Source organism: Hippoglossus stenolepis, chromosome 8, assembly GCF_022539355.2.
Source record: "Hippoglossus stenolepis isolate QCI-W04-F060 chromosome 8, HSTE1.2, whole genome shotgun sequence".
Lineage (NCBI taxonomy): Eukaryota > Metazoa > Chordata > Actinopteri > Pleuronectiformes > Pleuronectidae > Hippoglossus > Hippoglossus stenolepis.
The window spans coordinates 22,979,441-23,006,960 of NC_061490.1; the positions used below are offsets into that span (position 1 = coordinate 22,979,441).

At 44.1% G+C, this 27,520-nt stretch overlaps 1 protein-coding gene across 2 annotated transcripts; it reads right to left on the reverse strand.

Moving 5' to 3' along the window:
- Positions 1-225: 225 nt before the first annotated feature.
- Positions 226-27,251, reverse strand: mtmr11 (myotubularin related protein 11). Of its 2 annotated transcripts, none has more exons than XM_035164173.2 (17): positions 27,038-27,251; positions 16,968-17,037; positions 11,521-11,657; positions 11,337-11,406; positions 10,797-10,936; positions 10,366-10,450; positions 8,512-8,659; positions 8,045-8,132; positions 7,292-7,380; positions 6,870-6,997; positions 5,713-5,791; positions 5,002-5,072; positions 4,116-4,288; positions 3,773-3,943; positions 3,399-3,617; positions 2,492-2,809; positions 226-2,404 (listed from the first exon to the last, which is right to left on the reverse strand). In XM_035164173.2, the coding sequence occupies exons 1-17, from the start codon at positions 27,092-27,094 to the stop codon at positions 1,946-1,948; spliced, it is 2,502 nt and encodes an 833-aa protein (XP_035020064.1). In that variant the 5' UTR covers positions 27,095-27,251; the 3' UTR covers positions 226-1,945. The 2 variants fall into 2 exon arrangements, with proteins under 2 accessions (XP_035020064.1, XP_035020066.1); XM_035164175.2 differs by lacking the exon at positions 27,038-27,251 and adding an exon at positions 25,638-26,056.
- Between the last annotated feature and the right edge of the window lie 269 nt (positions 27,252-27,520).

Here is a 27,520-nt window from a genome sequence, read left to right on the forward strand (position 1 = left end):
ATCTTTAACATTTCCTGTCAGCACCTTGTTCTTACTTTGTACGTTTCCTGTTGCAGTGTTGAGCATTTTGCACATTGACTCTCAGATAGTTTTACTCTGACTAGACATATCATGCAGGACGCTTGGATTTTAAATTCTACTGTACAGTTCCGCGCTGCTTTTTAAATGTTTCAGAATCATATTGTAAATATTTATTTTGTTAGAAAATAAAGTTTGTGAGATGTGTACGAGAAGGGGACGTTTTTTTTATTCAAATTCTGAAAACACAGGTGAGAGTTTATGAAGCGATAACACTTTTTATTCATCAGGATGAAAACATGCTGATACAAAAAATATGTACATCTGGCAAATTGAAGTGAAGTTCGTACCAAAAAACATGAAATCATACAAAGACACAGACAAATGGGTGGAAGCAGGAGATCGAATTAAAGGTTCTAAGCAACAGGACGATGAGCTTGTGGGTTTTTCTTCTGTGGAAGACGAGCAAACGTTTTGGAATCACACCTGGAAAGTTCTGGAACTGTAGCCGATATGAACATTGATGCTTATTTACAACAATTGAATAATTCGTAGTGCTTTCAAGTGAGGTACCTTCAGACGTGAGAGAAGCTCGACATCCAACACCCGTCAACTGTTATCCTGCTTTACACCATCTAGAAAAACATGCTTATTTAAATACACAATAACTAAACACCATTCGTCCGTGGGGAATGACGCCAGTGCAGCGACTCCACGTCCACATCATGCGAACGACAACCTGTTTGGATTTAAAGGCGCAGGAGCCGACAGTGAATTAAACACAGTCAGACACGTCCAAGTCCTTGACCTAAATGTGGGCTGCATACTAATACACCCCGAGAGGAGAGGGGGAGAATCAGCTTCTCTTTGCTTCCAACACTAACGTTCTCATGGTAACGTTTCATTTTCAATTCCACCAAAAAAGATGGAGAAATGTCTCAAATTAATACTAAATCTGGCCGGGAATCGCACATGACATCGAATATTGACCAATTATGATGATCAGAAATACTTCATCGTTTACACAGGATTATATAACTAGAGCCCTGACGTGATCCCGGTCATTACAAGGCAGTAACGTTCTGTGAGCGCGGCCTCATCCAGACACACAGAGGTTAACATAACACTGAACTGAATACAGGCCTCTCCCTGCAGGAGGAGAGATATGAGAGCAGAACCAAAATAGCTCTCATGCCCTAAATTCCTCGGTGAAGTCGCAGGTCGCAGCTGCTGCAGCTCAAAATGAGGCTTTTCAGAAATTATTGTTTTTCCAGAAACGATATTCGGCTTTTTTCTACGAGCTGGAGACAAGAAATGAGTAAATCTTTGCACATGATGGTAAAAAAGATGAAGCCTGATGATCACACGGGTCGAAGGTAAATCCAGTGAAAAGCTTTTGTCCCTTCACTGGGTGGAGTTCTGTCAAACTGGCCTCAGCCACCACCCGACTCCACTATCTCACGTCACTGGAACACTTTCAGGATAAGACGCTTAAAATGGAAACGAGCCGTCTTTCTGTCTTGAAGCGAGACGTGACGATCACAGAGCTTCAGATCCTGCAGTTTGCTTATGAACAGTTTGTCTTGGTCATTATTATGAAGCATCTTCTTTTTGCTTGTCTGCAGTTGGATATATTTAATTAGAGGGAAAGCTTAACACCATGTTTTGTTTCTATAAAATATAAAACAGTTGTCACATTTCTTAAATACAGTACAGACGATAAATAGCAGAGTAAAGGGCTCTAACGTGGATTGTTTCCTCCTCCTGCACTGGGCTGCACCCTGTAGTTTATTAAAATGGTGTTTGACAGGAAACACATGCCTGCGTCACCTCACTTCTTGAGGGTGACTTTGTTTCGGTGTCATGTTGTGCAGACGGGAAGTGCAATGGTCTGTATCGCATGTGGGAACAGTGATGACGAGGGTCATCAGGAAGCTATCGACCCGTTGCTCTTTGGCAGCTTGGCGTTACTGGGCACTGGGTAGTACCGCTGGTCGGGACGGGCCTCCGCTGAGGAAGAGTGCCCAAACAGGAAGGTGTGCTTGCTGCTGCTGCCGCCACTACTGTCCTTGTGGCTTGGTCTGGATGGTGGGGCTGCGGCTGGCGGAGGAGGGCCCCTCGAGGTCTGGTGGTTGGTGGAGGTAGGAGGGGGCGCCGCCCGGGTCACCCCCGTGCCGTGAGGCCTCGAAGCCGGGAAGAGGAAGGTGCCGTTGTTGGTGTTTTGGTTCAGGTTGGTGTCGGGCCGCCGGCGCTCGGCTGGCTTGACGGGCGAGTTCTCCTCTGTAGTGGTGGACACTTGTGCCAGTTTGTCTTTGAGCAGCTGCACCTCCCTGGCGAGTCGCTCCACGGGGTGGGGGTGGTTGGCGGCGATGGGGTGGGAGAACGCCTGGGGATGAAGAGCAACACGGTCGAATTATCACAAATCAAATCTCCAAGACGTCTGGTGATGTTTGGTATTGTTCGTTGTTCATACCTGTGCATGGAGCGCCCCCCGGAGGTAGCACTCCCTCCACAGACCCATGCAGGGCCCCATAAGTAGGGGCAGTAACGGCTCGTAGGGGTCAAGTGGCCCTTGAGGTCCAGAGGTGGAAGTGGGGCCCTGGGGAAGCTCAGTCAGGGACCAGGACTTCAGCAGCCGCTCCAGGCCGGGCACGCTCTCGGAGGACGGCGCCCTCCGGTGGCTCTTCTTGTAAATGCCTGAGCTGCTGCTGCGCCAGGGAAGCAGGTTAGCAGGACAGGAGAAGGTTCCTCGAGAGAGGAGGACGACCGAGCCGGGGATGGTGTCAGTCAGCTGAGGGAGAGATGAGTCAGAGGGGGGCAGAGATGGTAAAAGGATTTAATTCAAGCCACTTACAGAAAGTAACCCAATAAGTGATTTAAGACCTAATTCATCGGTTTCATTCACAGTTAAAAGCTTTTGTGGGTCTCAGACATGTTTTATAGAATGTGAAGTGTATGAGCTGCAGGTTTTAAATCTAAAACAATTATTTTACTGCTTATTTTACTGATCTGCATTTCTCTAACCAGCTCAATCATGTACAGAACTGATGGTAAGTGACATAATCATCCACCTGATACCAAAGGAATCAACCTGAATTAGATTTGTTTTGTTGGTTTGAAGAGACAATTTCCCAGTAACTCAAGTGCTCAGATAATGAAAACCCATTAAAATGAACTGACTATATTTTCACATTTGTTAATCTGTGCAATAAAATATGCTGATCTAAAAATGATCTAAACTAATATCTGTCAATGTACAAAACAGATTTTAAATCAAACACAGCAGACAAATCAACATCTCCTGTCCGTGACTGTTGAACTGACAGCTCCCAATCGTGGCCACCAGAGGGTGTGTTGCATCATGGGAAACACGGTCCTACCTTGTGTGTGTCTGGGTTTGTGTTGAGGTTTCCGTTGAGCAGCGGTTGGAGCGGTGGGGTCGGGGGGACGGGTTGAGTGAAGCGGTCTCTCCTGGGTTTGCTGTACTGCAGAGCCCAGTCCCACACGGGAGGCAGAGGAGGATCTGACGGATCTGAGGAAGAGTCCGGATGATGCACGTCTCTCCAGCCGTTAACAGGCGTGTAGGACTGCCCATTGTTCTGGGTAAAGCAGGAAATACATGCAGATGAAGATAGTACAAATACCATAAATGACACAGAATGATTATTATCCTAATGAATACGTTTCTCAGATGAGCCCTTATGGCCTCTTTTTCAGTCGTGCGACCCCAAAGCCCCTCTCAGGTGTCCCGTACCTGGGAGCGTTTGCATCTCTCTCGCTGGCAGTTGCCCAGGAAGCTGGTGAAGAGAGGCAGGTGGATGCTGTCGTGTAGGGCCAACAGGAAGTCCTCCGTCAGCTGGAAGCGAGAGGGATGCTGGGACCACAGCTGCCAGACACAGTCAAGGAAGAGCAGGAAGACCGGAGCCTACAGGGAGGGAGAGATGGAGGTTAGAGGTCAGGAAGATGAGGTCGGGTTAGAGCCTGATCAGTATCTTAATGAACTGCCGTGCCGTGCCCCCCCCCCCCCAGTGGGAGGTGAGGCAGAGCTGAAAGAGTCACAGGGAATCCAACACCCGACTGCGATGTCGGCGTCTCACCTCCTCTTTGTCGTTGTCGCGGTGGTAGTTGATGCGGCTGTAGAAGCGGTGGCCGGACATCACCCACTCCTTCTGCACCAGGCTCTGGAAGCCATACTGGGTCCGACAGTGGGGGTCACACATCACCTGCACCAGGCTGGACACCACGCAGCTCATGTCCCGGTCGTCCGCTTCTGTGACAGCAAAACATGAAAAAAAAAAAACATCAACGTCCGACATCACGATCAACCTGCCGGAGACGTGGGAGCAGCCGGAGCACCGACGTGTCGGGGACAATAACAGGAACACGTGGAGGTGAAAGTCGAAGGCCCAGCGGACCGGAGGTCACCTTCACCACATGTTGAGGTTTCTGTCCAGCAGCGTTCCCTGTCACCTGATCCACCTCATTATCAGCTGCTGATCAGTTGACACCTCGACAACAAACAACAGTCGGCCTCCTCCTCTTCACAAGAGAGTTGAAGAGAGGCGACTTTCTTTCTCTGACAAAGACACTCAGACACAGTGACACTACCCACTATTCAACCTTGAGGCTCATGGGCCCACATTGCACCAACAGACCTTCGGCAGGTCAAACCAGTTAAAACAAACTGAAAGCTTACATTTGACTTTTTCCTTATGTGCAAATGTCTCAAGATGAATTTATCACAATATGTTTTACTTCATGTAATCAACATGTTTTGTCTTAACTCTCATACTGACTCCACCTCGTCTCTTATCGTGTTGCATGGAGGTCTATTGTCAGTGTGCATGTAGCCTGAGCGAGTGTGTGCGTGTCCCTGTTGCTACTTCAAGGCAAAACCCTAATGTGGGATTAATGGGAGGGAGGCTCCGTGAATAATGAATGGATTGAATAATATGAGCCGGGCTCTGTGGTCACGTGACTCACCTTGCAGTGCCACGGTCAGGTGACCGCCACGAAGCAAGCAGGCAACTTCTGATGCCTTCCTCAAACAGGACCTGGAGACAGGGGGCAGGTTGACGTGAATATATATGATGGATAAATATATGAATATGTGAAGGAATCACATTAATGTGACAACAATATATTGTACAAATACAGAGTCATACAAATAAGGATTTAACTATTAAGATACTATTAAGATACAAAATACTGCAAATACTAATGTTAGAATTCTGGATGCTCAGCAGCTTTAGAAACCTTCTTAGTTAAAGGATCTAAATGCAGCTTCATTTACCTTTGGTGTTTTTTACAGTGCAAATATGTATTAACCAAATATCTGTTTGCTGCATATTTCAAATATTTTAAAGGTCAAAATTACATAAAAAGTACCTGAACATTTAAATAACAACAATTATAATTCTAGGCAGACAATCGATAAAGGATTGGTTCAGGTGAATCAGTCTCAGTCACTATAAAATTATACACATAGAGGAATGTTTGGGGTATTTCTTACAACTGACATGTTTAACTGTTTAACTCCATTTAGTTCTTTAAACGTTTTCAGGTTTCATGGTTTGTGATTTATTGTATTTTCAAGGATTTTAGGACCTGACATCACAGTTTTCCAATCAGTCAACAATTAAAGATGAAAACTTTAAAATAAATAAAACTGCAGGTCATGGACAGAGCCGTTACCTTGTGTAGTCCAGCCAGTGGGTGCTCTCCAGGGTAGATAACCATTTGTCATCAGGCACCGACACAGATGTGGAGATATCTACAAGTCAAAACAGGAATAAAAAGGATCATATTCAGACACTATTACAACAAGAGCCTGAAACGTATGAGAAGAAGGAATGTGTGGATAAAAGATGACTTGACCACAGACACAACAATGAGATGAGATCTGGATGAATAAATGTGACAGACCTTTAGAAATGGAGCAGGTCGACTCCAGTGAAGATGTACTGTTGTGTTCCAGACATTAAAAAGTTCCTTTTCCAAAAGTCGTGTGCACATTTTGTAAGAAATACTATCAAGTTACAATTCAATGTCTTTAATTCCTCTTCTGAATGTTTATTAGTGTTTTACTTAGACATCTTAGAGATCAGTCAGTCAATAAAAACATGTGACGCTCACTATGGTCATTTTATATCTAAATCTGTACATTTTAATATCTAACACTGCAGTTTACTTGTTAGTGAAAGAACAGTATTTATTTATTTAACCACATAAAATCAGAGAACTTCACTACCTCCTCAAAATGAATCATCAAGATGTGTCTTAAATGGAGCACAAAATGTAAAGTCATAATCATTTTGTCTTTAGCTGCTGTGAAGATTCAAAACCCACTGAGTCATCACTAAAAACATCTGTGTGAACAATCCACTGAGCCACGAAGCACTCGGCCACAAAAGACACAACACAGAGCTGACAAATGTGGGAACTGTGATAATCAGTGACTTTTCCGGTGTACGTGTGTCTGTGTGTGTCTGTGTGTGTCTGTGTGCGTGAGAGAGATGGGTCAGCATTTCAGTCCCAGGGCCAGTAGCTGCAGACAATCGTGGGTTTTGTAATCTTTGTTCTTACTCGACCATGGAATGTGCCGTCATGACAAAAACAACAATAAAGTCTGAATCAGAAAGTCTGTTGTTGTGAGCTTCCACTAAACCACCAAGACCCTAAACGACTATTTTAAAGTAATGTATTTACTTTCAAAATTTGTATGTGACTTGAGGTTAAACATCACATTCTGAGGTGCAACTTAAAACAGGTCCAGTTGTGTGTGCTATGTGTTTCCATGGGCGTTGTGTGTGTGTGTGTGTGGATGTTCTGAGTTCATGTGTTGTCCCCACCTCCCAGACAGAGGGCGCGCAGGCGGCTGTGAGCGAGCTGGATGTCAGCAGGCGACGGCAGCTCCTCTCCCAGCTCCACCACCACACACAGAGACGACTGGCAGCCGAACAGGATCATCTCCAGGTTCCTACAGAGAGCGGCACATCCTGCTGTCAACATCTGCAACCAGCCTGTGTCATTTTGAGATCTATAGCTGTCCTGTACAGTTTTTCTGAGGCCAACTGCAGTTTTAATGATTCATGATAAACGTGCTTGACGAGTTTTCTCTGTAAAAGATCCACATCATGATTCAGGCTGAGATAATAACTATATTTTAACGTTTTCCAAAGTCACAGCAGTTAAGACCAAAGTACGAGTGTTCAAACTTTAATGTTACCTCTGCAATCCACATATAAACATAAAAAAAAAAAAAGGCACCAACCTGATGTCATCTTTCTCATGATAAATGTTGTTCTGGAAACTGGCCATTCGCAGTAGATCACTGCCTCTGGGGTGTCGCCAACACCAGCGCTGCAACATGAACAAACAGCTTCAGGCTCCATGTTATTTCCCCTGAAGGAATTTATCTTGTAATTTGTGTCACAGGAATGTTAATAAGAAGGGGAAACACTGTGGGAGATGACTGCAGCAGAGAAAGCTTGATACTATAAAACATAATAATATACACTTGGGGAAGGATGAGTGCTTATTTGGAGAAGATTTTGAAGAAGAAGATTTTCTCAGGTCACAACATTAAGAATTAGAATGTAATCATCTCCCTTCAAATCAAATCAGTGCTACATCAAGTTCCAAAGCAAGAAAACCAGGAGTCAAACTTGTTTTTGAGCTTTTAGGCGCTAATAAGGTTTGTTCTATCTTCGTCTGCTGTGACCTAGAAACTGTGTTTGATGCAGAAAATCCAATTGGGCGCTCTCTAATGCGCTTTTAGTGGGTTTCTGAGAAGCACAACCTTTTATAGCAAAACGTAGAAGAAGTTCTTAACAAATACAGGAATGACACACACTTAAACTTAACTTCTCAAGCCCAGGACCATATAGAAAAGATAAATATGTCATTGTGGCTGTAAGAATATTGCTCACATGTTTAAGAAATGACTTCATGGACCAGTGTCAAAATGAATGGTGGTAAATTAGGTGTCAGGCTGAATCAACATCTCGAAGCTAAGTGCACTCACAGGGATTCGACCTTCGTTGAAGTGGGCGAAGCTTTTCTTCAGCTCGGTGTCAAACACCTTGTGTGGAACCACGAGGAACCTCGGGAGGCTGAGGGGAAACAAAACACTCGGTTTTAATGATGAAGTAGAAACAGAGGAGATGTGAAAGATGCTTTGTTAATAAACACAGACAACTCTGAGCTTTCAGAGCACATTAACTCAGAGTGGTCTCATTTGTGTTGTTTCTAAAAGATTGTTCTTGGCTCTGCCGAAGATTCTCATTTAAAAAACACTGTTTCCCAAATGTTCCCGTCAAGGACTCGCTAATATATGCATCCACACATTTCTTAAAACCTGTTTTGTCAGTGGATATAATTTGACTCATAATGTCACGTTTGCCTGTTTGCTTAGGCTGCAACACACAAACCGTAGAAGAGCTCGTTTAAAACTTCATATTCAGTCACTTTCCACCTTGGGCGTGAATTTACCTGGTGGACATCTCAAAGCGGTCGTTCACCGAGCTGACTCTCCAGCCACTGGCCCCACAGCGCTCCAGCTCCTGCTCCAAGTCCGAGGCCGACTCGAACCAGTTCATGTGGGCGTCTCGACGACGGTTGCTTAGAAACTGCTTCATTTCTAGAGAACAGGAAATGATTCAAACACATCAGTTGAGCTGTTTGTTTTTTCAGATGAATAAAACATCTTGTGCAAATACTGTTCTGGTTGTTGCTATGCAGAGGCTGCAGAGCCCGGAGACAGTTCATGATGATACTGTTTTTCAGCATGCTTCATATAAAACAGGTATGCAGCCATTTTGGGAAGACGCACTCACGACACCCTGGACAAACTTGACCCGTAGGGCAGAGTTGAACTGTAGGTTATCCAACAACTTGTATCGGGGGGCTTGCATTATTTATCCAGCAGCTGCCAGTGAGTCCACCACAGCCTGGTCAGCCTTGCTTAGCTTTAACATAGCATGATGTATTGTGCAGACAGGCTCGTATTTCCCTGTATAGGTTGAAGAGAAGAGCCGGTGGAGCTTCTGCTTTGTTAACAAGACGTACGTACGGCGTGTCCTATTTGTTGAAATAGATTAGGACCGATTCCACAACATTACATTTAATTACAAAGGCTTAATCTTCCCCAATCACTGTGAAGATCAGCCCTGAAAACCCTGAGTGAGCGTCTGTTTCAAACCACATCTCACATCTGGACATGGTTTCAAAGACACTATTTTCATTGCGTCATCACCCGAGAGAATGTGTCTGGATTGCCAACGAGAGGATGTGAGCTTTATATGTCATTATGGGCTGCAGACAAACCATAATGTTTCCTGTTTAATATTCTCCCCAGTATTAAATATAGCTGAGGGTATTTAAGTGTGGAGAAAAAGAACAGCAGAAGGAAGTGAGAAGAAGTCAGGGGGAAGTAGTGGTCCCAGTTTGTTGGGTACATTCTGTTCATTCTGGAGCTGGACTGAGTGAAAAATCTAAAAGTGAGCAGACTTGGTGAAAAACAGGCACTAACACATTCATGCTGTGTTCCAGAGTCATCTGGCCCCGTGGCTCTCACTTCCACTGAGCTGTCATTTCATGAATATTCATCGCAGGAAAATATGCACAGACAAAAAAACAACAGAATGATAGACAGATTGAACGGCAAATATTTGAGTTCCTCAACCCACAATCATTTCATTGTCATTAACATCCAAACAGACGCGGAGGCTACAGAGCACAAATAATAATAAAATAATTCTTTATAGAGATGCTCCGATATATCGGCCGATTCCAAGTAATGATCGATACCAGTGCATAAAAAAACAATAAGATATTATGAAATGTATTTTAACAGTTATATGCCACTAAGCCTGTATGGAAGTGATGATCGTCGTTATAGGCCTGACTCAGGTTTAACCCTTTAAAAACCAAAACCCACACAGAGGGTGAATGCCATAGGACTTCAAAAAAATACATTTAGGAATATACAACAAGTACTTCCTTTATATAGATAGTAAAGTGCAAAAATATGTCTTGCATGCAGTTCATGTCTCTGTGAAATATTGCAGAAGTGCTGACATTTTATTACTGGCTAAAGCGACACTACCGGAAATCTCTTCTTCTTCACCACTCCGCATCATTTCTGCAGTATCAGAGGCATTATTAATTCTGGCATCGGTATCGAAACATCTCACATCATCTGTCAAATTGTGTAACTATCCCGCTTTTTGCAGAATATTGGTTGGTAGATCAAGATCAGAGTGAAGAGCTGATAAGGTTTAGTGTGAGAGCCGGGCAGGGACTGGGTGGTTGTAAACATGTGGATCCAAACATCAAGGCACTCACCCACACTGCCCAGAGCAGCGTTCTGGAAAGATAAGACCGACCCTGGTTTCAGAGGCTGGTAGGTCTTGGCGATGGTGTAGGTTATCTGAGGAGGGAGACGACAGAGAGCGCATCAACATGACAAAGGTCGTCAGCTTTCAAACATGGAGGGCACCGCATCAGATCAGTGGTCTATGGCACAGATCGGCTTCTCTAGGCAAAGGTCTTCAGGCTCTGAAATAACTGATGCACAGTGGGACAGTAACCAGAGCCTGGGATCTAAGCCAAAACACACACAGACACACACAGACACACACAGACACACACAGACACACACACTCAGCCTGGGTTATTAACCAATTCCTGCATGCGTTAGTTCTATATATCCGCTCGGGTCATGACTGCAATGATGTCCCTACATTCCTAGATATAAGCAGGTGGTGGACACACACCTCTAAGACCTGTGCGTCAGGAGTGAGGCGGTCGAACAGGAAGCAGACGACTCGCATGTCCCGACAGTAAAGCACCAGCTCCTCCGGGGTGAATTTCAGCGAGGAGTGAGGGGTCACCAGCTTCGTCCTGTTTGGTCCCACTGCAACACACGGGAGACAGGTTTTAAATAAACAGACTCAAAGAGATTTATATTATTTAGCTTATATACATACTGTATCTATAGGTCTTAGTTTCCAACTACTTCAACTTTTCATATTGTCTAATAAATTCTCAGTTATGCTGCTTTTATCACTTGAATTAATATTATGCCACTTCAAGTTGGACATTATGACATTTGCTGAATTCACTGTTCAGCTTGTCCCTTATTGTAAGTTTGAGCCTCAGCATTATTCCAGCAGAAAGCATAATATACTGTACACGACTCTGTGACTGAACCCAAACAGGGAGTGTCACATAGTCAATAAATCCTGAGTCACAGCACAAATTTAAACACTTTCTTTCGGCTGCCAGTGAAATCATGTGCATATGGTTTTACTTACCAACCACAACCTTCTCTATCGACGCCAAAGCCACATCGTGATCTCCCAAAAGCACCGGGTCTGCATTGTCCTGCATCATGATTATTGACAGAAACGTCTTTTACAACATTCTTCAGTTCTGAATGTTTACACATGAATATCTAAAGACTAGACTGCGACAGAGTGTGTGTGTGTGTTAACTCACATCAGGCTTGGGAGCGTCCTGGGGCACGAAGGCCACTCTGAAGTGAGTGCAGAAGAGAGTCCCAGACAGCCAACCTCTTCCTTCCCTGGCAGTCAGCTTCTTCCTCACCATAACAGCCCTCTGGAGAACACACTCGCCTATGGTGAGGACAAAAGGCAGATGTAGATCAGAGGCTACACGATGGGATTTATGGGTCATGCACGTCAGGAAAGGGGTTTTAGTTTGGTCTGCTTGTTTTCAGGCCTGTCCATTTGTTTGTATGTTTGATTGTAAGCAAGATTATGCAAAAATTACTCAATAAATCACCATGAATCTTGGTGGGAGGACGCGGTTTGGGTCAAGGAAGAACCAAATTAAGTTTGTGTGGCTCCAGGAATTTTTTGAACACTGTATTTTTCAACATTTTCCTTGATTTCATGGATCTTGATGAAAAAAAACAGGCATATTTAAGGGACTGATTTCTATGAGTGTGCGGAATTTGGTGCAGATCCAAATAAAAGGTCAGATCTAGGGAATTTAAATGTGGTTTCATAAGGGGACTGTCGGGCCTTGGCAGGAGGTGTTTACTCTGCTGAGAGCGCCAGAAGAATTATGACTATGTTTGACCTCTCATCTTGCATAGCTGAGTGTGTATTGGAGGTGGGTGGGGTAAATTCTGGTGAGGGGAAATAACAGGAAGTGTACAGACAGAGAAACAACAGGCAGTGGAAGTTCACTGAGCGTAGGCTGGAGGGAGTGGGTGTAACAAGCCCCCTGAAATAAAAAGATGTGTCTTTCTGTTGTTGCTTATTGTCCTCGGGCCGTGGTGGACAGGTAGGGAGGAGCAAGAGGAGCAACAAAAGCAACACATGACAGGAACTGTTGGGTCTGAATTACATAACAGCAGAGTTGTTGTCAAAAAGCCAAAACTACATGAGTGAAAAACAAATTCAAACGGCGTCTGTTTTTCAAATGTGCAGCTGAATATCAACACATGACACGGAAAGAACCAGATTTTCTAACTTTCAGAAATGTGATCTAAAATGTTGTGATCTTCAAAATTGAATTCAGTGGATATTTTTGGAAAAAAGTTAATAACATTAACTTGTGTTGTGTTGTGTTGTGTAAGCAAAGATCAATGCCAGAGCAACACACAGCAGGTTCCCTCAGTCGAGAGCAGGAAGGATGTGGAGGAGTCAGATGACAATCAGCTTCTGTGTGACAGCAACTTCAAATGAAACCTTAAATATACAGATCTTCAGACCTGAACAAACTTATTTTAGCTCTACTTTGGAATCCGAAACAATATGAAAAATATGTATTGTATGTGTGAAGGACTTAATTAGTAATCTACAGATACTGTGAGAAAAGCAACTGAAATTCCACAACTAAGATTCCCGAAAGACAAATCTTACACACAAACACAGATTAATCCTCTCAAAGAAAAACAAGAAGGAAAACTCTAACACCGAGGCCCTGACCCACTGACACTATGCACACCGCAGTGAGACGGCACATTTACAATAGCCTCTTGCTGGGATACAAAGCCTATGCCCGCTAGAGTGTGGGTTTCCATGGTAACAGAGTCTGTGCTAGGGTAGGAAAAAGAAAAGGACTTTCTGTCCACGACAAGCTAAGAGCAGCGGTTTGGCCGGACCCACGGTGAGGAAAATGTTTTTATTTCATTTCAAAAAGACAGGACCGCTGTTTCCTCTAAAACGAAACATTCTGAGGAAACAACAAAATCTTCAGTCGCACATGTGGAACTGTCTCGGCCCTAAAATCCTAAACGACAGCAGAGCCGCTGTGGGGCTGAGCCCAGTCTCTGCAGAATTCTCTCAGCCTAATGACTGTTTTGGGGGGATACCAACGCACAAACAGGAAACAACCGTTTTTTACACATGAAACAGTTGCTGTGTAATCTGAGAGGATAGGAGGAAGAGGAGACTTTACTTCCAACGCCATAATTTGCTCATTGCACAAGAGGAGTTTAGATCTATTGGGCACGGCCTGTTATTATTATTTTACCCTTTAAATCATGGATCAAAACCTGAGGTTGGACTTGTGAATTAAACCTGACCACACATGATCTAGCAACAGAGATTTAAGACGCTGGGGGACTGTGAACACACGTGAACTCTTGTTGAGAGTTTGTCTTTTAAAAAGGACAATCTGTGTCATTTTAACGTCTTCCCCGGGTGCAACAGAGCACAAAACAATCCTCTGGCCTGGAGATTTAAGAGCTGGAGGAGAAAGGGAGAGGAAGACACGGGGACAGAGGCCTGTGGCCCTGTTTGCATTCTTCAGTGAGAGTTAGAAATCTATGAGTCAGCTGAATAATTGAAGGTGTTTGATGTCCTGAATAAATAAAATGTTTTATGTTCTTTCTGCAGAGCTCCAGTTATAGTGCTGCACTAATAACGTGTGAGCGACCTTTTGAGTTTTGATTTGTTGCAAAGCAGAGAAAAGAAACTAAGAAGAAATGCTGTGCCTCGAGAAAATAGCTGTATTTTAAACACATTTACTGATTTTTCTTGTCTTTGATAAACAAGGTCTCACGTGAAGCAACGATGTCGAGTCTGACAGGTACAGCTCCCGTTACTCTTCAAGAATAATAAATTAATTTAAGAGAGTTTTTAGAGAAGAGCTCAAGAACTGGTTTAATATGCTCCCTTGAATTAGATGTGTACATGTATATAATATGTTGTTCCCATAGTTTAAATTTGAGTTCCCCCCTCGGTGTTTCAGCTGTTCCCGTTGACGTTGTGGTCACTGAATCGGACACGAAGAGAGAGCAACCTGGAGGATCAGCCGGAGAAAATACAGCTGAGAGACATGTGGACCACAGCCTCTGATTTATTTGTTTTCATCCACATTTGTTCCTCATTTTCAACTAGAATGCGTGAAGAACAAACGGTCTCTGCCCTCCTCAATCCTCCACTGGGATGAAGAGTAAAGAGCAGGAACAGCTTGTACTGTATGTTACGTCTATAGGGATACAGTACACAGTCAGTAGATAGAAGCCACGTTCACTGTGTGCTATTAGATCCAAACGGTAATCATCTGGAGATACCATCCCAGTTAGTATTCCCACCAAGTTTAGAGAAAGTCCATCCAAATGCGTGTTTGTGTTATTTTGTACACAAACACACAGTCAGGGGTGAAAACAACACGGTGCATGCTGGCACAGCCGGGAGCCACAGAAAAACCCTCAGTGTCAGTTGTGTTAATAAACAGCACAACATTTAAAGAAGACCTCTCAGTTGACTAAATACAGCGCAGAGAACACAACAAACTCCATTTATTGCAACAGTTTGAAGTTCCTCTGTTATATATTGATTATCAGATGAACACTGTGTCCTGCTTCTGTCCAGTTGTGGAGAACATACTGCAGAATAACATTTCTAAGTCCCAGAAACAACAAAGAATCAAATCCCTTTTTTCAATATCAAGATCGAGACCTACGTCAATGCTCTCTTGTCTCTTGTCCATCAATCAACAAGGTATAATGCTGATTGACAGCTGATAAATCCTACAGTAACATTAGCCTGTGGAGAAAGGGGATGGTGGAGTTGCTCTGAAGGGGGTCCTGGCCTCTTGGCATTGTGTGTGTGAATGAACAGCCCCTTTCCCCACTCAGCACTGGAAAGGTACATGATCTACTTATGGCTGTTGGAGCTGTCCTGACCTGTTCGCCCTCCCGTAGGCCGGCTCGGTTTCTGCAGTCCTGTGTCCCTGTGTCACATGAGAGCGCCGCGGATCCCTGAGCCCTGCCTGTTAACTACTGACAGAACGGGACGTCTTCTGCAAACATATTACGGATTCGTCATCCACGTGGTTTCACAACTTGTCCCCGCTTCTCGTTTGAGGCCGCATGAGTTTAATTTAATCCTTAACACAACCTAAATTGCTGTGTTATTATTGATATGAGAGCTATCTATTCTGTTTTTACAGTTAGTTGGAGAGAAGACATCCTTTAGCAGAGAGTGTGCATGTGTGTGTTTGAGAGAGAAAGGGAGTCCGCAGGTGCAATGTGAGCTCGTAACGACAACCCTGACTAGCGCCTCCTTTGTGTCTGAAAGGGAAATTGTTCTCACAAATTGTCACTTAACACTGCAGCGGGAGCACGGAGACAGGTTTCCCTGCTCCAGAATATGAATCCACTTTTGGAAAGAAATGCAGTGAGTAACTTTAGCTCAGAGAGGAGCTAATAAAGCAAATGACGAAAGAGCCTAAAAAAAGCACAAACGTGCTGCCAATATACATCTGTCCTCTTCTTGCTCCTACTGTTCAACAGGTCCTCGTGGACAGCTGTGTTTTATAATCTGCCTGGAATGAAGGTGGAGAAAGGAAAGAATGAGAGGGCAAAGAGAAGTGTACAGTGTTGTTGGAGATGGAGATGAAGCTGAACGCCAGCAGGGGGAAAAATGTGAAGTAGAGACAGTGGACATTTCACAGTGAAATGTTAACGGCTAAGAATAGGATCTGTGTGAGGGGCTGTCAGGCAGCAGCAGAGTCTGGAAAGTATTTGATAAAAACACACGGCTGGAAAACAAATTAGACTAAGTCAATGGAATAAGGAAGGAAGTGTGTGCGTGTATGTGTGTGTGTGTTTGTTCAGACAGGAAAATGTGTGCAAGTGTGATGTTAGTGCATATGTTTGCAACTGAATGTCAATAATTCCCACTATGCATCATCTAATACAAAAATACTGAGATGTTAAAAATCTAGCTTCACTAGGCGGAAAAAAACACATTTATTGAATAAATAAAAGGATAAAAAGCATTTGAAAAGATGAAAATATGAAAAAGAAAGAAGGAGGCCTCGGTACTTCATAAACTTGCCTCACACACGTTTACAGGTTTTTTTCTCCAGTACAAATCAGGCCACTACAACTCCTCCACACACAATGAACCAGAATGTCTCTCAGTAGAGCTCCTATCTGCACCGAGGCCCAACCGTCTCCTTGAATTCAATCAAGCTGCACCACATTACACAGACTTAGATATCAGTCCCCTAATGCCTATGATTTAAGATACATGCATTACTCGTTGGGAAAGCTCACAATGTTGAGTGAGGAGAGATTCATGGATTCTCCCCAGCAGATGATTTCTCATCTCAAAAGGCGGCGCACCTGCTGTGACATTCCTGGTCCAGGTGCGGCTACATGTGCAATACGGTCATTTCAAACTGTGCATGCAGCAGCAGCAGTTTTCTACCCAGTGTTATAGAGAGTTCATATTTTATATGAAGCTGTCGCAGCAGCAGCAGCTTGTTAACCAAAGTCCAAACTGCAAGGTGTTGTATTATTCAGCGCCTTTACAGGCCTCGTGTGCTTGATTGCCCGCCATGTCGGCTACAGACTGATTAACTTGAATTGCTATTTGTTCAGTCCATGCAGGATGTGTGGATTTGTCAGAAGCACAGGTTTATAAATGATCCTGACGTACTTGAAGGCACGATCTTACCTGGAAGGCAGCGCAGTCCAAACACATCTCGGCTCCTCGCGTTCACCCCGCTCTGACTCAGCATCCTCTCCTGTGAGAGACAAACACACATCTGACATTCAGCGTTGGTTTCCACAGCAACTGTCTTTACTTTACATATCATTGCAACAGACGGGACAGGTTAGGTGCTTAGATTTGTTATTTCCGGACATTTTAGAAGCTGCTTATTACTTTTCATGTTGTGTTTCGGATGAGAAAATCAATACCACATGATCATCTGCACATAAAATATGAAGCTGGAATAAGTTACAACAAGTTTTGCTTTTGCCGTTGGACTGATCCAGGACTCACTGTTTTCAGTCTAAACCAAGCAACTAAATAATAAAATGAAATTGACCTTTTTCATTCAACTCTCGACAAGAAACCAAAAAAGCTTATTTACCAAAATGTCAAACTATCCATCTCAAGACACATCATTTCGTCAACTACCTCACAAGAACTTCAACACCCTGAATCTGAAAGCAGTGTTCATTTGAGAGAACAGACCTTTTAACATGTGCTATTTGTTTGCACAGGAGATACACATGTAGACTACCCAGCACACACTCGGCCCACGGACAGAGGCTCGTGTCACCTTTGGTCTCTATTTGATTATATTTAAATTAATTTTCTACATCTGCTTGTCAACAAAGCCCGGCTCGTCTCAGTGGGCTCATTCTCAAAGACAAAAGAAACAAAGCCAACCGCACAACGCTCCGTGATTCTTAGTTTCCATGTTGTTGTTTGCTCTGTTTGTTCCTGCTTTTTCTATAAAAAGGCATAAAGTCCTGCGTCTGTGCAGCTCCACAGAGCCGCAGAGGTTTCTATAATCAGACTGCTGTGAGCTCACTGGCACATATGCTTCCACTTAACTTTGCTTCTAACCCCCTCTTACGAAGGCCATTTACATTTATCGGCTAGAAAACCCCGTAACGTGCCAACCCCCTGCAACGTGAGACGAGGGTATGATTATACAGGTGGTGAACAAGCTCTATATTAACACAGAAATAGAGTTAGAGCCTTGAGTTGACATCCAAGAAAACTATACGTTTCACAGCCTCAACCTTTTCTCTGTGAGCAGCTCTGGCTGAGTGTGTCCCACAATGAGACCATTATTCATTGTTGCATTTAAGGCACCGGCTTTATCCCGAAACATCAGTGTTTCTTTGAGTCAGCAGGGATGTGTGAACAATAACAACGAATCCACTGAGTCGCCAATTCTGTGCTAACAATTCTGCAGCGTGGGGAATTCTGTGTTAGCAGCCCTGCTCCTGAAAACATGACACTTTAAGCTCGTGGCCCTCCTTAAAAAACACACAGGGAACATTTAACAAAGAGGACCTTTGCTCCCCATCAAGGCAGCAAAATCACACTTATTTATAACGGGTTGTTTTTATTGCATGTGAAGGCATCTGACTGTTTCATTGAGGGATGGACAGATTCTGCAGTTTGCCATACTGTTGTCAAACTTTTCATAAAATCGTATATATGTAAAGCAAAGTGTGTTGTAAACTATTAACTGACCTTTGCCACAATTCTTATAAAACAAAAATAAGACTTTAAACTTTTAAAAGAAATTCCAACTCAAAGATTGTGATGTCATAAGCAGAAATAAAAATCAATGCAATGGAACAAAGAAGCTGATTTTCCAGAGTATGTGATGACAACAATGTCTGAGTCCATGTGAGAATACAGCAGGAAAATTCCCCCTAAACTCACAGCAGGCGAGTGAACGTGTTGATGACGTTTCTAACACCAGACGGACGTGAAACTGGAAGAAAACAAGTATCTCAGGATGAAAAAGAGGAGCTACACACATAGAAGGCGCCAACGACGATGTCCACTAGCAATTAGCTAATTAGGCTTCTCTCCTACATATACTTCAAGGCTGTGTTCATTTCAATAACTTCAAGATATGATTACAGTTCCAACACTTTAACTGACCGAATTTAAAAGGCAGAAATCTGTGTCAGCACAAACCACCAGGGCTTTTTTCCACTATAAAAGGGAGGACACTAAAATATTTACAACACTCAGTTTCTGCCAGAGCATTGTTCTTTTATTGTTTTTCATATGGTTTTAAAATGTGTCCTGCTTTCTCTCTGTCTCTCCATCAACACCCACAGAAAAACCCGCGGCTGAATTCCTTTTCCCCTTTTAACGACGTCAGCCGCCGCTCAGATCTTGTTTTATTATTCCTCTCGTGCATCCAGTCAGTTAGATCCGTCCTCTAAAGGTTGTCAAGAGTGACAAACTTGCACCTCAGGGTCTTGTGAGGCAAGTAGATAACACTGCACTTCACAAGGTGAAGTACTACCAGCGCTCCGTGCAGACTCGGATATGTACACAACGTGATTAAGGGTGATATGATCGGCTCTCCCTCCGGTAAACAAGCCCAAACTAGATTAATGGATGCTGTGAATGTGACAGTTTAATAAGAGCTACAGCAAAGGCATTAATTTGTGGATCGCAGGCATTTCTGCTTTGCTTGCGAGTTTTATGCTTGAGAGGTACAGTGGGCAAAAGAGATAAGGAAAATGGGAATGAGATAATGTCTCGGCATTAACTTAAATATAGTGTGGTTAAAGTAAGACTGCACTAGAGTCTCTGAGTCACAGGACTGTGTTTATCGCTGACGTTTCACTTTCACTGGCTTCAGTGTCAGTGCCACTTTCTCCCGTCGTTCCGCCTCCAGCCCCACTTCTGCCCTCCTCTGCTCCTTCCCTTATAATCCTCAGGGACAATAGCCAAGGTTTACTGCAGTTTCCATTGCTCATGGCTTCCCCCCTTTGCTACTGTGGCCGGCCAGGCTTCTGCAGTGAGCAAGCTTGTTTCTGCGTCTGGAACATATTTCTCTTTCCCCAAAGAACACGGGCGAAACTCACGAGAAGACACTGAGCTTCAGTTGGGACTCTGAAGAAGCCGTTGTATCACTCTTTATCCCTTAAATGTAAATCTACTGTGTCTAGAAATCTTGTTTTACGTGAAACTATAAAGGTTCTGCAGCAGCAGAAATCTTAACCCTCAAGCAACACAGCAAAAAATAGGATTTTCTCCAAACAAGGCTGAATTACCCTATGATTAATACTTATAGTGACGTCTCAAAAAACACAGAGGACCAACATCTGTTGTTCAGACAGACAAATCTGCTTCTGAGTTAAAAGCTACTCCGTATAAAAATACACATGAGCTTAAACCAACTATTCACTGAACTGAAAGTGACACAGCAAGTTTATTTGTGTTGTCCTTGTCATTTCCTCACTTGAATGGAGACAGTCTCGCGGCAGTGTGAACTGTCTTTGAAGCAAAATGAGGGCTATGAGGTTGTGTTGCTAAATGTGGCTCACTTTGAAGCATTTCCTCTTCTTCCACTCAGAATAACATTCGAGTTACCTCGCACATCTCTGCCACGCGTAGCCGTGCCTTTGCCTTCTTTCCTCGTCCTTCCTTTAGCAACAGACCAGCAATGATAAACTTTACTTTGCGACTAGAGAAACAGAAGACACGTACTGAAAACAAAACCGCCAAGGGCAAAGCAAATGGACAGAAAAATGCATTGAATGTTATCAGATGCTCGCAGTCCTCGGTGGAAATATGCTGCCTAGTTGAGTGTATTAACAGAACAAGTCCTGCAAAAGCTGAATATCGGCCTCGATATGAGGAAACACAGAAAACACAGAAGAGATCCCAGCATTGAGGATAAAATAACAAAGTAATGTTTCATGAGTTGGGAATTCTGGTGGTTAATATTTAACGTGACAATTTCTGCTTCAAACTAAAGTGAGAATCTAACTACCATTTTCCTGCAAAACACTGCAGCAACTAGCACAGCAGCATCACTCTAGACCTCTAGACACACAACAAACAGGTAATTACTGGCTTTCTTTAATTGGTGTCCCTACTGATAGACTGATGTTAGTGCAGCTGATGATGCACTGTAAGGTCAGTACAGAAGGGTTCAAAGGTCACCTTCAGCTAAATAAAACAGTGTTTGAACAAGATTAAGACTATTTACATCAAACATTAGAGTGTGTCTCATCTGCACAGGTCCAAAAAAGATAGAAACAGAAGAAGCAGACTCCATGAAGCTGAGTTATTAGGTTTGCTTGTTGTTGTGTGAGGGGAGAAGTCGTTTGTCCAGTCCTTTGACAACTGGTCTCGTCTTCACTCCATAGCTAAGGAAAGAGTAGAGGACGGCTGTGTGTTTACTGACAAACCCTGTGTACAGACTGCCATGTGGCCCGCCCAGTAGTCATCCTCAATACCTCTTCGCCTTCTAAAAAGGTGCGGCTGCTTGAATGGCAACATCTAAGTCATCAAACGCTAAACACACTGGAAAAGAGAAAGCTACACTCGAGCAAAGGCCTCGAACAACGGGCCATTATTCAAAAACTATAGAAGTCCTATCTGTGAAATAAAATCAAAGTGAGAATCCCAAGACTTTGCCAAACCTTTATTGGTTAGAGGCAACAAAATTGACGATGGCAGCGAGTTAGAAAAGTGAGGCTCCTTCCAGAAATTTCCTCTTAAAATTAACATTACACCCAATGGGGAAGAAAGAGCTCTATGCTCTAGCACAGTCCTCAAACAACTGCTTCTTACTCCAAAACTATAAGTCCCATCTGTGACATAAAGAAACCGTGAGAATCCCAAGACTTTGCCGAACACATGGATATCTTTTTTATTGGTTAGAGTTAAGAAATGGGATCGTGGGAGCGTGTTAGATTAGTTGACTGATTTGCTCCTTGCAGAAATTTCCTCTCAAAATTAACATTAGACCCAATAGAGAGAGGCAACGGAGAACTAAAGTAAAAACAAAATGGATACAGCCAGATGTTTAGCTCTGATAGATATCATAGTGACACCATTACCGACCGAGCTGCACGTTTTGATGTATTTTCTGTGCATGTACGTGCATAGTCACACATAATAACAGGGCACCATTGCAGGGGAGAGTGTCAACTGAATGGCTTGAGTAATGAAAACGACAAATATTGAACATTTTAAGTGGCACATAATCCATCCATCCATTATCTGTATCACTTTGGAAGGTCCCGGGGGGAGCTGGAGCCAATCCCAGCTCACGTTGGGCGAGAGGCGGGTCACACCCAGTGTAGCGCTGGGCCAACATCCAGAGACAAACAACCATTCACTCTCACATTCACACCTACGGTCTATTTAGTCTCCAATCGACCTAACCCCCCCAATCTGCACGCCGGAGAAAACCCACAGAGACAAGCCTGGCACATAATCTGACTCTGAAATGTTATTGTGACAGTAATCTGCTCTGACAGCTCGGCTCCCAAGAGGGAAACTACCAGAGCCACTCTATATACACTGAAAACAGACAAACAGCAGAGACTCTCAAGACACGGCTCTTTCACTGGTGAATAGCGCCACTGGTTTAATTATCACCCAACGCCAGATCGATGCAGCCGCTAATGGAACCATAAATCTGCTCTGGTTCTAAGAGGAGCCCATTGTTGTGTTCCCTTTTAAAAAGCTCCAGAGGTTCGGTTGCTGCCTGTGAATGTGACGCCTGGATCCTGTGGGAGTGGGAGTGGGTGACTGTGCCGCTGTGGCTCTATCAGCCTCAGATCTGTAGCCACTCTGAATAGAGCTCAGATGATCCCTCCTCTGGCATTTTTGCTTCTGTGGAGCTTTGTGCTGCAGTGCCTTTCATGCTGGCTGCCTCCAAGCTGGGAGATGCAGATAGCGTGAACTCGGGGGGGATAGTCAGTCACAGACAAAATAAGCCTGTATAATAATAACCCTTATGTAACATTTATGTACTGCTGTCCTTTTGTTCGTATGACACAAGTTAGTAAAAAAATGACAACAACTTCAAATATTTCCAAGTTCAAGCTTAATCATTGCTTTTATCATTTGATTTGATGGAATTTGAAGGTTTCGCCTTTTGACTCAGAAAACTTAATATTACAAATTTGATGGCACACTGAGCTTGGACACACCCCAAATGTCTGGTAGTCGCAGCTTAAACAGTCAGAATCAGGTCCAACAAGTCAAAAACCAGCGTTCATCTCAAATATTCAGCCAGAAAACTTTTTAAAATATGAAGAATTCTAAACAGAGTTTTGTGTATTTGTTACAGCGACGGCTCTTCTGGTTCAGGAAGCCGGGGATCGTGGGAAATATCCAGTGTTCAGTGGTGTTTCAGTTCTGCTACACACTCAGAGCTCCACTCAACACATTGATAGGCTGTTTTTTTCTCTATGCATGAAAACCACTTAATTGCTCGGACACAGAGCCCAACAGAATCAATCACCACCTGGGATTGCTGAGTGTGCTGCTGCTGAGTAAACGTTACAAATCACATTGTTGCATTGAAACAAATGAACTACTTAATTAAAAAAACTATAATTGGTCATATTTCATAGCATCCAAAATGGCTTGGGTGGCTTTAACTGCGAAAGGAAGAAGATTCACAGCCATCTGGTCCAAATTCAGCCCGTGATTGGATGTGATTTTCTGAGTTTTCAGTCCTAACACATGCTCATGGATGTGAAACCCACAAGATTGTGTGGGTGTGCTGTTCACGTAATCTCCACAGCCTCCTGCTCCACATCCCCATATCTGAGCCTCAGACACATTCTGATACAGGCACACACATGGGATTCCTCTGGTGAGCAGCTGTGAGGATTTCTGAGCACCTAATTCTGAGGTTATCGAATTCAAACCCCTCTAACTCTCAGCGGCTGTCTCCATGGCGACAGCCAGATGTTGGGCAGCACACATCACCCCCCACTCCTCATGAAAGCCTTGCCCGAGGGCAGAGTAAAGAGGCATCTGTTACTGTTTCCCCCTGCGGCTGCTGAAAATAACCACGAGGGAAACAAAAAGCCAGGCAACACAAAGCCGTGCCAGGAGGCTGCTCCCAAAAGGACCAGGCGGCTCCTGAGCACGTTCATGTCGTGTGTGTTCACTGCTTTGTGCTGCCTATCAGACCAACGAGTTCTCCTGGCCTCTGTCCTCAGGGGCACGTAGAGAGAGACCGGTTCTCTCTGATCATTACCCTCCATCATGGCAGTAATGTTTTCATCCCGGTCTGTTCATTCTGTTACAGAGAGATAACACAGAAACTACAGGACAGATTCCCATGAAACTCAGTGGAAGGATGGGATATGGGCGGAGAAAGAACCCAGTAAATTTAGGAAGGCATCACTTTCTTTCTTTCTTAACATTGCGACACATTTTCACCAGATTTCTGGGGAATAATTCATGAATCTTGATGAAAAGATAGTGTGTGTAATATGGTGCAGCGTGATTGTTGAGCCTTGGCAGAGGTATTTATCTATTGTGCCATTCTAGGTTGAAATGTAGCAACACATCACCGACACCTGAAAGCAAATGAAAGTAGCAGCTCTGGAAATTAGAAGCAGATGAAACTACAACCATTAGGTGCAGTTCACCGTCTGTGCCAGACAGTCTGTGAATCCTATATGAGGGAACCCCCTCCCCTGCCAGGAGCGGTGATTAACATTCACCGGCTATTCTCTCTGGCCCCTTTAAGACGTGCAGCCACAGAGAATGACAAAATGTACCTAAACAGCAAAGATGCATCCCCCTGTTGTCCAGACAGAAAGAAACAGCAAACTGTTTTCAGCTTAGTTTCCCCTCTATAATGTTGCTATCCTGACCTGTGAATAAAAACAACATGAGACAGCCCACAGCCTCACACAGTGATCAGAGGAACCTCCGAGCAGGGACTGTATATTTATAGTTTAGCAAGGTGAATGATGGTCCGGTGTTTCCTGCATCATGACAGTGTCTGCTTCCTGACCTCGTGGTGTTTCATCACATGAGGAGTCGGGATGAGATCAGCCAGTAAACTGAAACCTCTTCAGACAAGAAGTCCAAAGAATATCCACAGAATAAGGTCTGAACCATCTTCGTTGCTAATTCGGACATTACCAGGAGTTTCTACTCTTCTTCTGCTTTCTCCCATAGAGCCCCTCTGGACAATGTCAGGAGATCATCCAGAGTTTAGTGCAGAGCTCAAACCTTCCACCGAACGATATTAAAACCATAAATCAACTGAATGATCTCCCTCGATCTATGATTTTCTATCTGTAAAACTCAAAAGGGCTCATGTGCAATCCACCACACTGTAAACACTTGGCTCACACTGTATATATATATCATCTCTCTTCTCCTTATATATATTCATATTTCATTGCATTTGTATTGAATGTTTACTTTTATATTACCTATACTATCTGCATTTGTTGCTGTGCTGCTGCAACACAATCCTGGGACAAATAAAGGATCATCTTATCTTATCTTATCTCCTCATACTGAAGTTCACAAGTCCCTCAACAGAAACAGACTGAGAACAACATGGGTCCAAGCTTTATCTGCATCTTATCTGAACTTCACTGAGCTCCTCCAGTTTCACCTCCTCCTCTCCTTCTACAAAGTCCCAGAACAGAACCGGGAGGAACCAGGAGGAACCGAAGGCTTCTCGCTGCATGTTTCCTCCTCTGAAGGAACCTCAGCAGGAACCAGCAGCTCCAGTCCCAGGTTTGAACCACGAACCCCAGCGGCTCAGGACCTCTGGACCCGAGGAGAAGCGGTCCGCTCGTGTGTCTGACGCCGGGGTCTCCACAGGAGGCTAGTTAGCCGCTAACTTACCTTGATGTCCGGGAGCATCTGCCTCACTTTGAACGTGGTTTTGGATCCGGTCAACATGTTTTCAAACGACGACGACTCGGCCCCGCGGCGACGAGCGGAATCGAACTCACGGAGAGACGCGTCCAAACAAAAGCCGCGTTGTCGGTGGTTGTTGTCGGCTAACGGTCGAGTTAGCGCCCGGCTCCGCTCGCTTCCTTTAGCCGAGGACAGCCCGGTGCACACGCGGGGGACAGAGCTCCGGTTCCCGCTGCGGTTCGCCTGTGTCACCGGCCGCTGAGGACGAGACCAACTCTTCTGGGTCTTTCCATCGCTGCTCGCTCAGACAGCGGCTCGAGTCCCGACCCCTCACACGCCCATTGGAGGCAGAGCCCACCCCGCTGGAGAGAGCCCTCCTCCGGCCACACACACACACACACACACACACAGCTACTGACGGTGTGTGTTGTTGTTAACTGACGGAGAGATGTCACACACACACAGTGTAACACAAACAAACACACTCAGTCACTGACGGTGATGTGTTCTCTCTCTCTCACACACACACACACACACACACAGCTACTGACGGTGTGTGTTGTTAACTGACGGAGAGATGTCACACACACACACAGTGTAACACAAACAAACACACTCAGTCACTGACGGTGATGTGTTCTCTCTCACACACACACACACACACACACACACACACACACACAAACAGCTACTGACGGTGTGTGTTGTTTCTTGATGGAGAGATGTCACACACACAGTGTAACATACACACAGTGAAACACACAGTGTAACACACACACACACACATACAAGCAGTGTGATACACACAGTGTACACACACACACACTCAAAGTCAAACACACTGAGTGAAACACAGAGTGAAAGACACACACACTCACAGACACACACACAGTGAAACACTCACACACACACACAGTCAAACACACTGAGTGAAACACACACACACACACACACACACAGTGAAGTGAAATGAAAGATTCAAAATTACTAAAGAGAATTGAAACAACAAGAGAGACACACAAAAACCTACAGATGCTTCTTGTCTCTTTCAGCCCGAGGCTCCTCTATAGTGAGACTGATTTCATGAACCTTTATACCATTAAGTATAAAGTGTGTCACATTTCATGAAGACATATGTTCTGCACACATTTAGTTAAATCCCACTTGTATCCTCTTCAGTGAGAATGAATGAGATGAGTTTGTTCTTCTCAGACTTTGTGTTCAGGCGTCTTGTTTTCACAGGTTTAACATGAAGCAGCAGCAGAGTCGTCCAGTTTCCATAAAACCACTCAGCTCTCAACCCTCTGGGGCTTCAAGCCAAACAACCCTCCTGAAAAACAATAAGCCTGTGAAATGACCTGCAGCCTGTTTCTGTTCTGCAGTACCTTGCTTGTGGATCCTCCGGCGGGTCGGTGTGGGGACCGGCTCCTCGTCCCTCTCATCCAAACTTGTGGAAATAAAACGAGCAATAACTCTCTTTTCAGAGAAAACACACAGCCCGGCGACCTCAGGGGAGATTCCTCCCAGTCTGGATACCCTCCTGGGATCGGTGGTGCTGGACAGGTGGAGAGACGGCGTCCTTCTGAACGATAATAGAGAGAGGTCTGGATTTTTTGACCACATGGGAAACCGTTCAATATTACATAAGGGTCTCCAGTTTCTCTAATACATAAAACAGCCCCAGACACAGGACCTTGCATCATCTGAGCTTATTCATCGATGTATAATGCAACAAGGTTAGAGCTAATACAGAATGACAGGCGGCATTAGCAATAACATGTCCGACTAAGCTCCTTTTATCTATTGATTTTATTTCTATCCCCTGGTTTGTCTCCAGGTGAATAATCTAATCTGTAGCTTCACTTTAA

What these genes read in the sequence shown, in the direction of transcription:
- mtmr11 (XM_035164173.2), bottom strand. Translation starts at nt 27,094, where the DNA reads ATGAGAGGGACGAGGAGCCGGTCCCCACACCGACCCGCCGGAGGATCC. An exon ending in CCGGAGGATCCACAAGCAAG is followed by an intron (nt 17,038 to 27,037) that starts GTACTGCAGAAC and finishes TGTCTCTCACAG; the next exon opens with GAGAGGATGCTGAGTCAGAG. An exon ending in CGCTTTGAGATGTCCACCAG is followed by an intron (nt 8,133 to 8,511) that starts GTAAATTCACGC and finishes GTTTCCCCTCAG; the next exon opens with CCTCCCGAGGTTCCTCGTGG.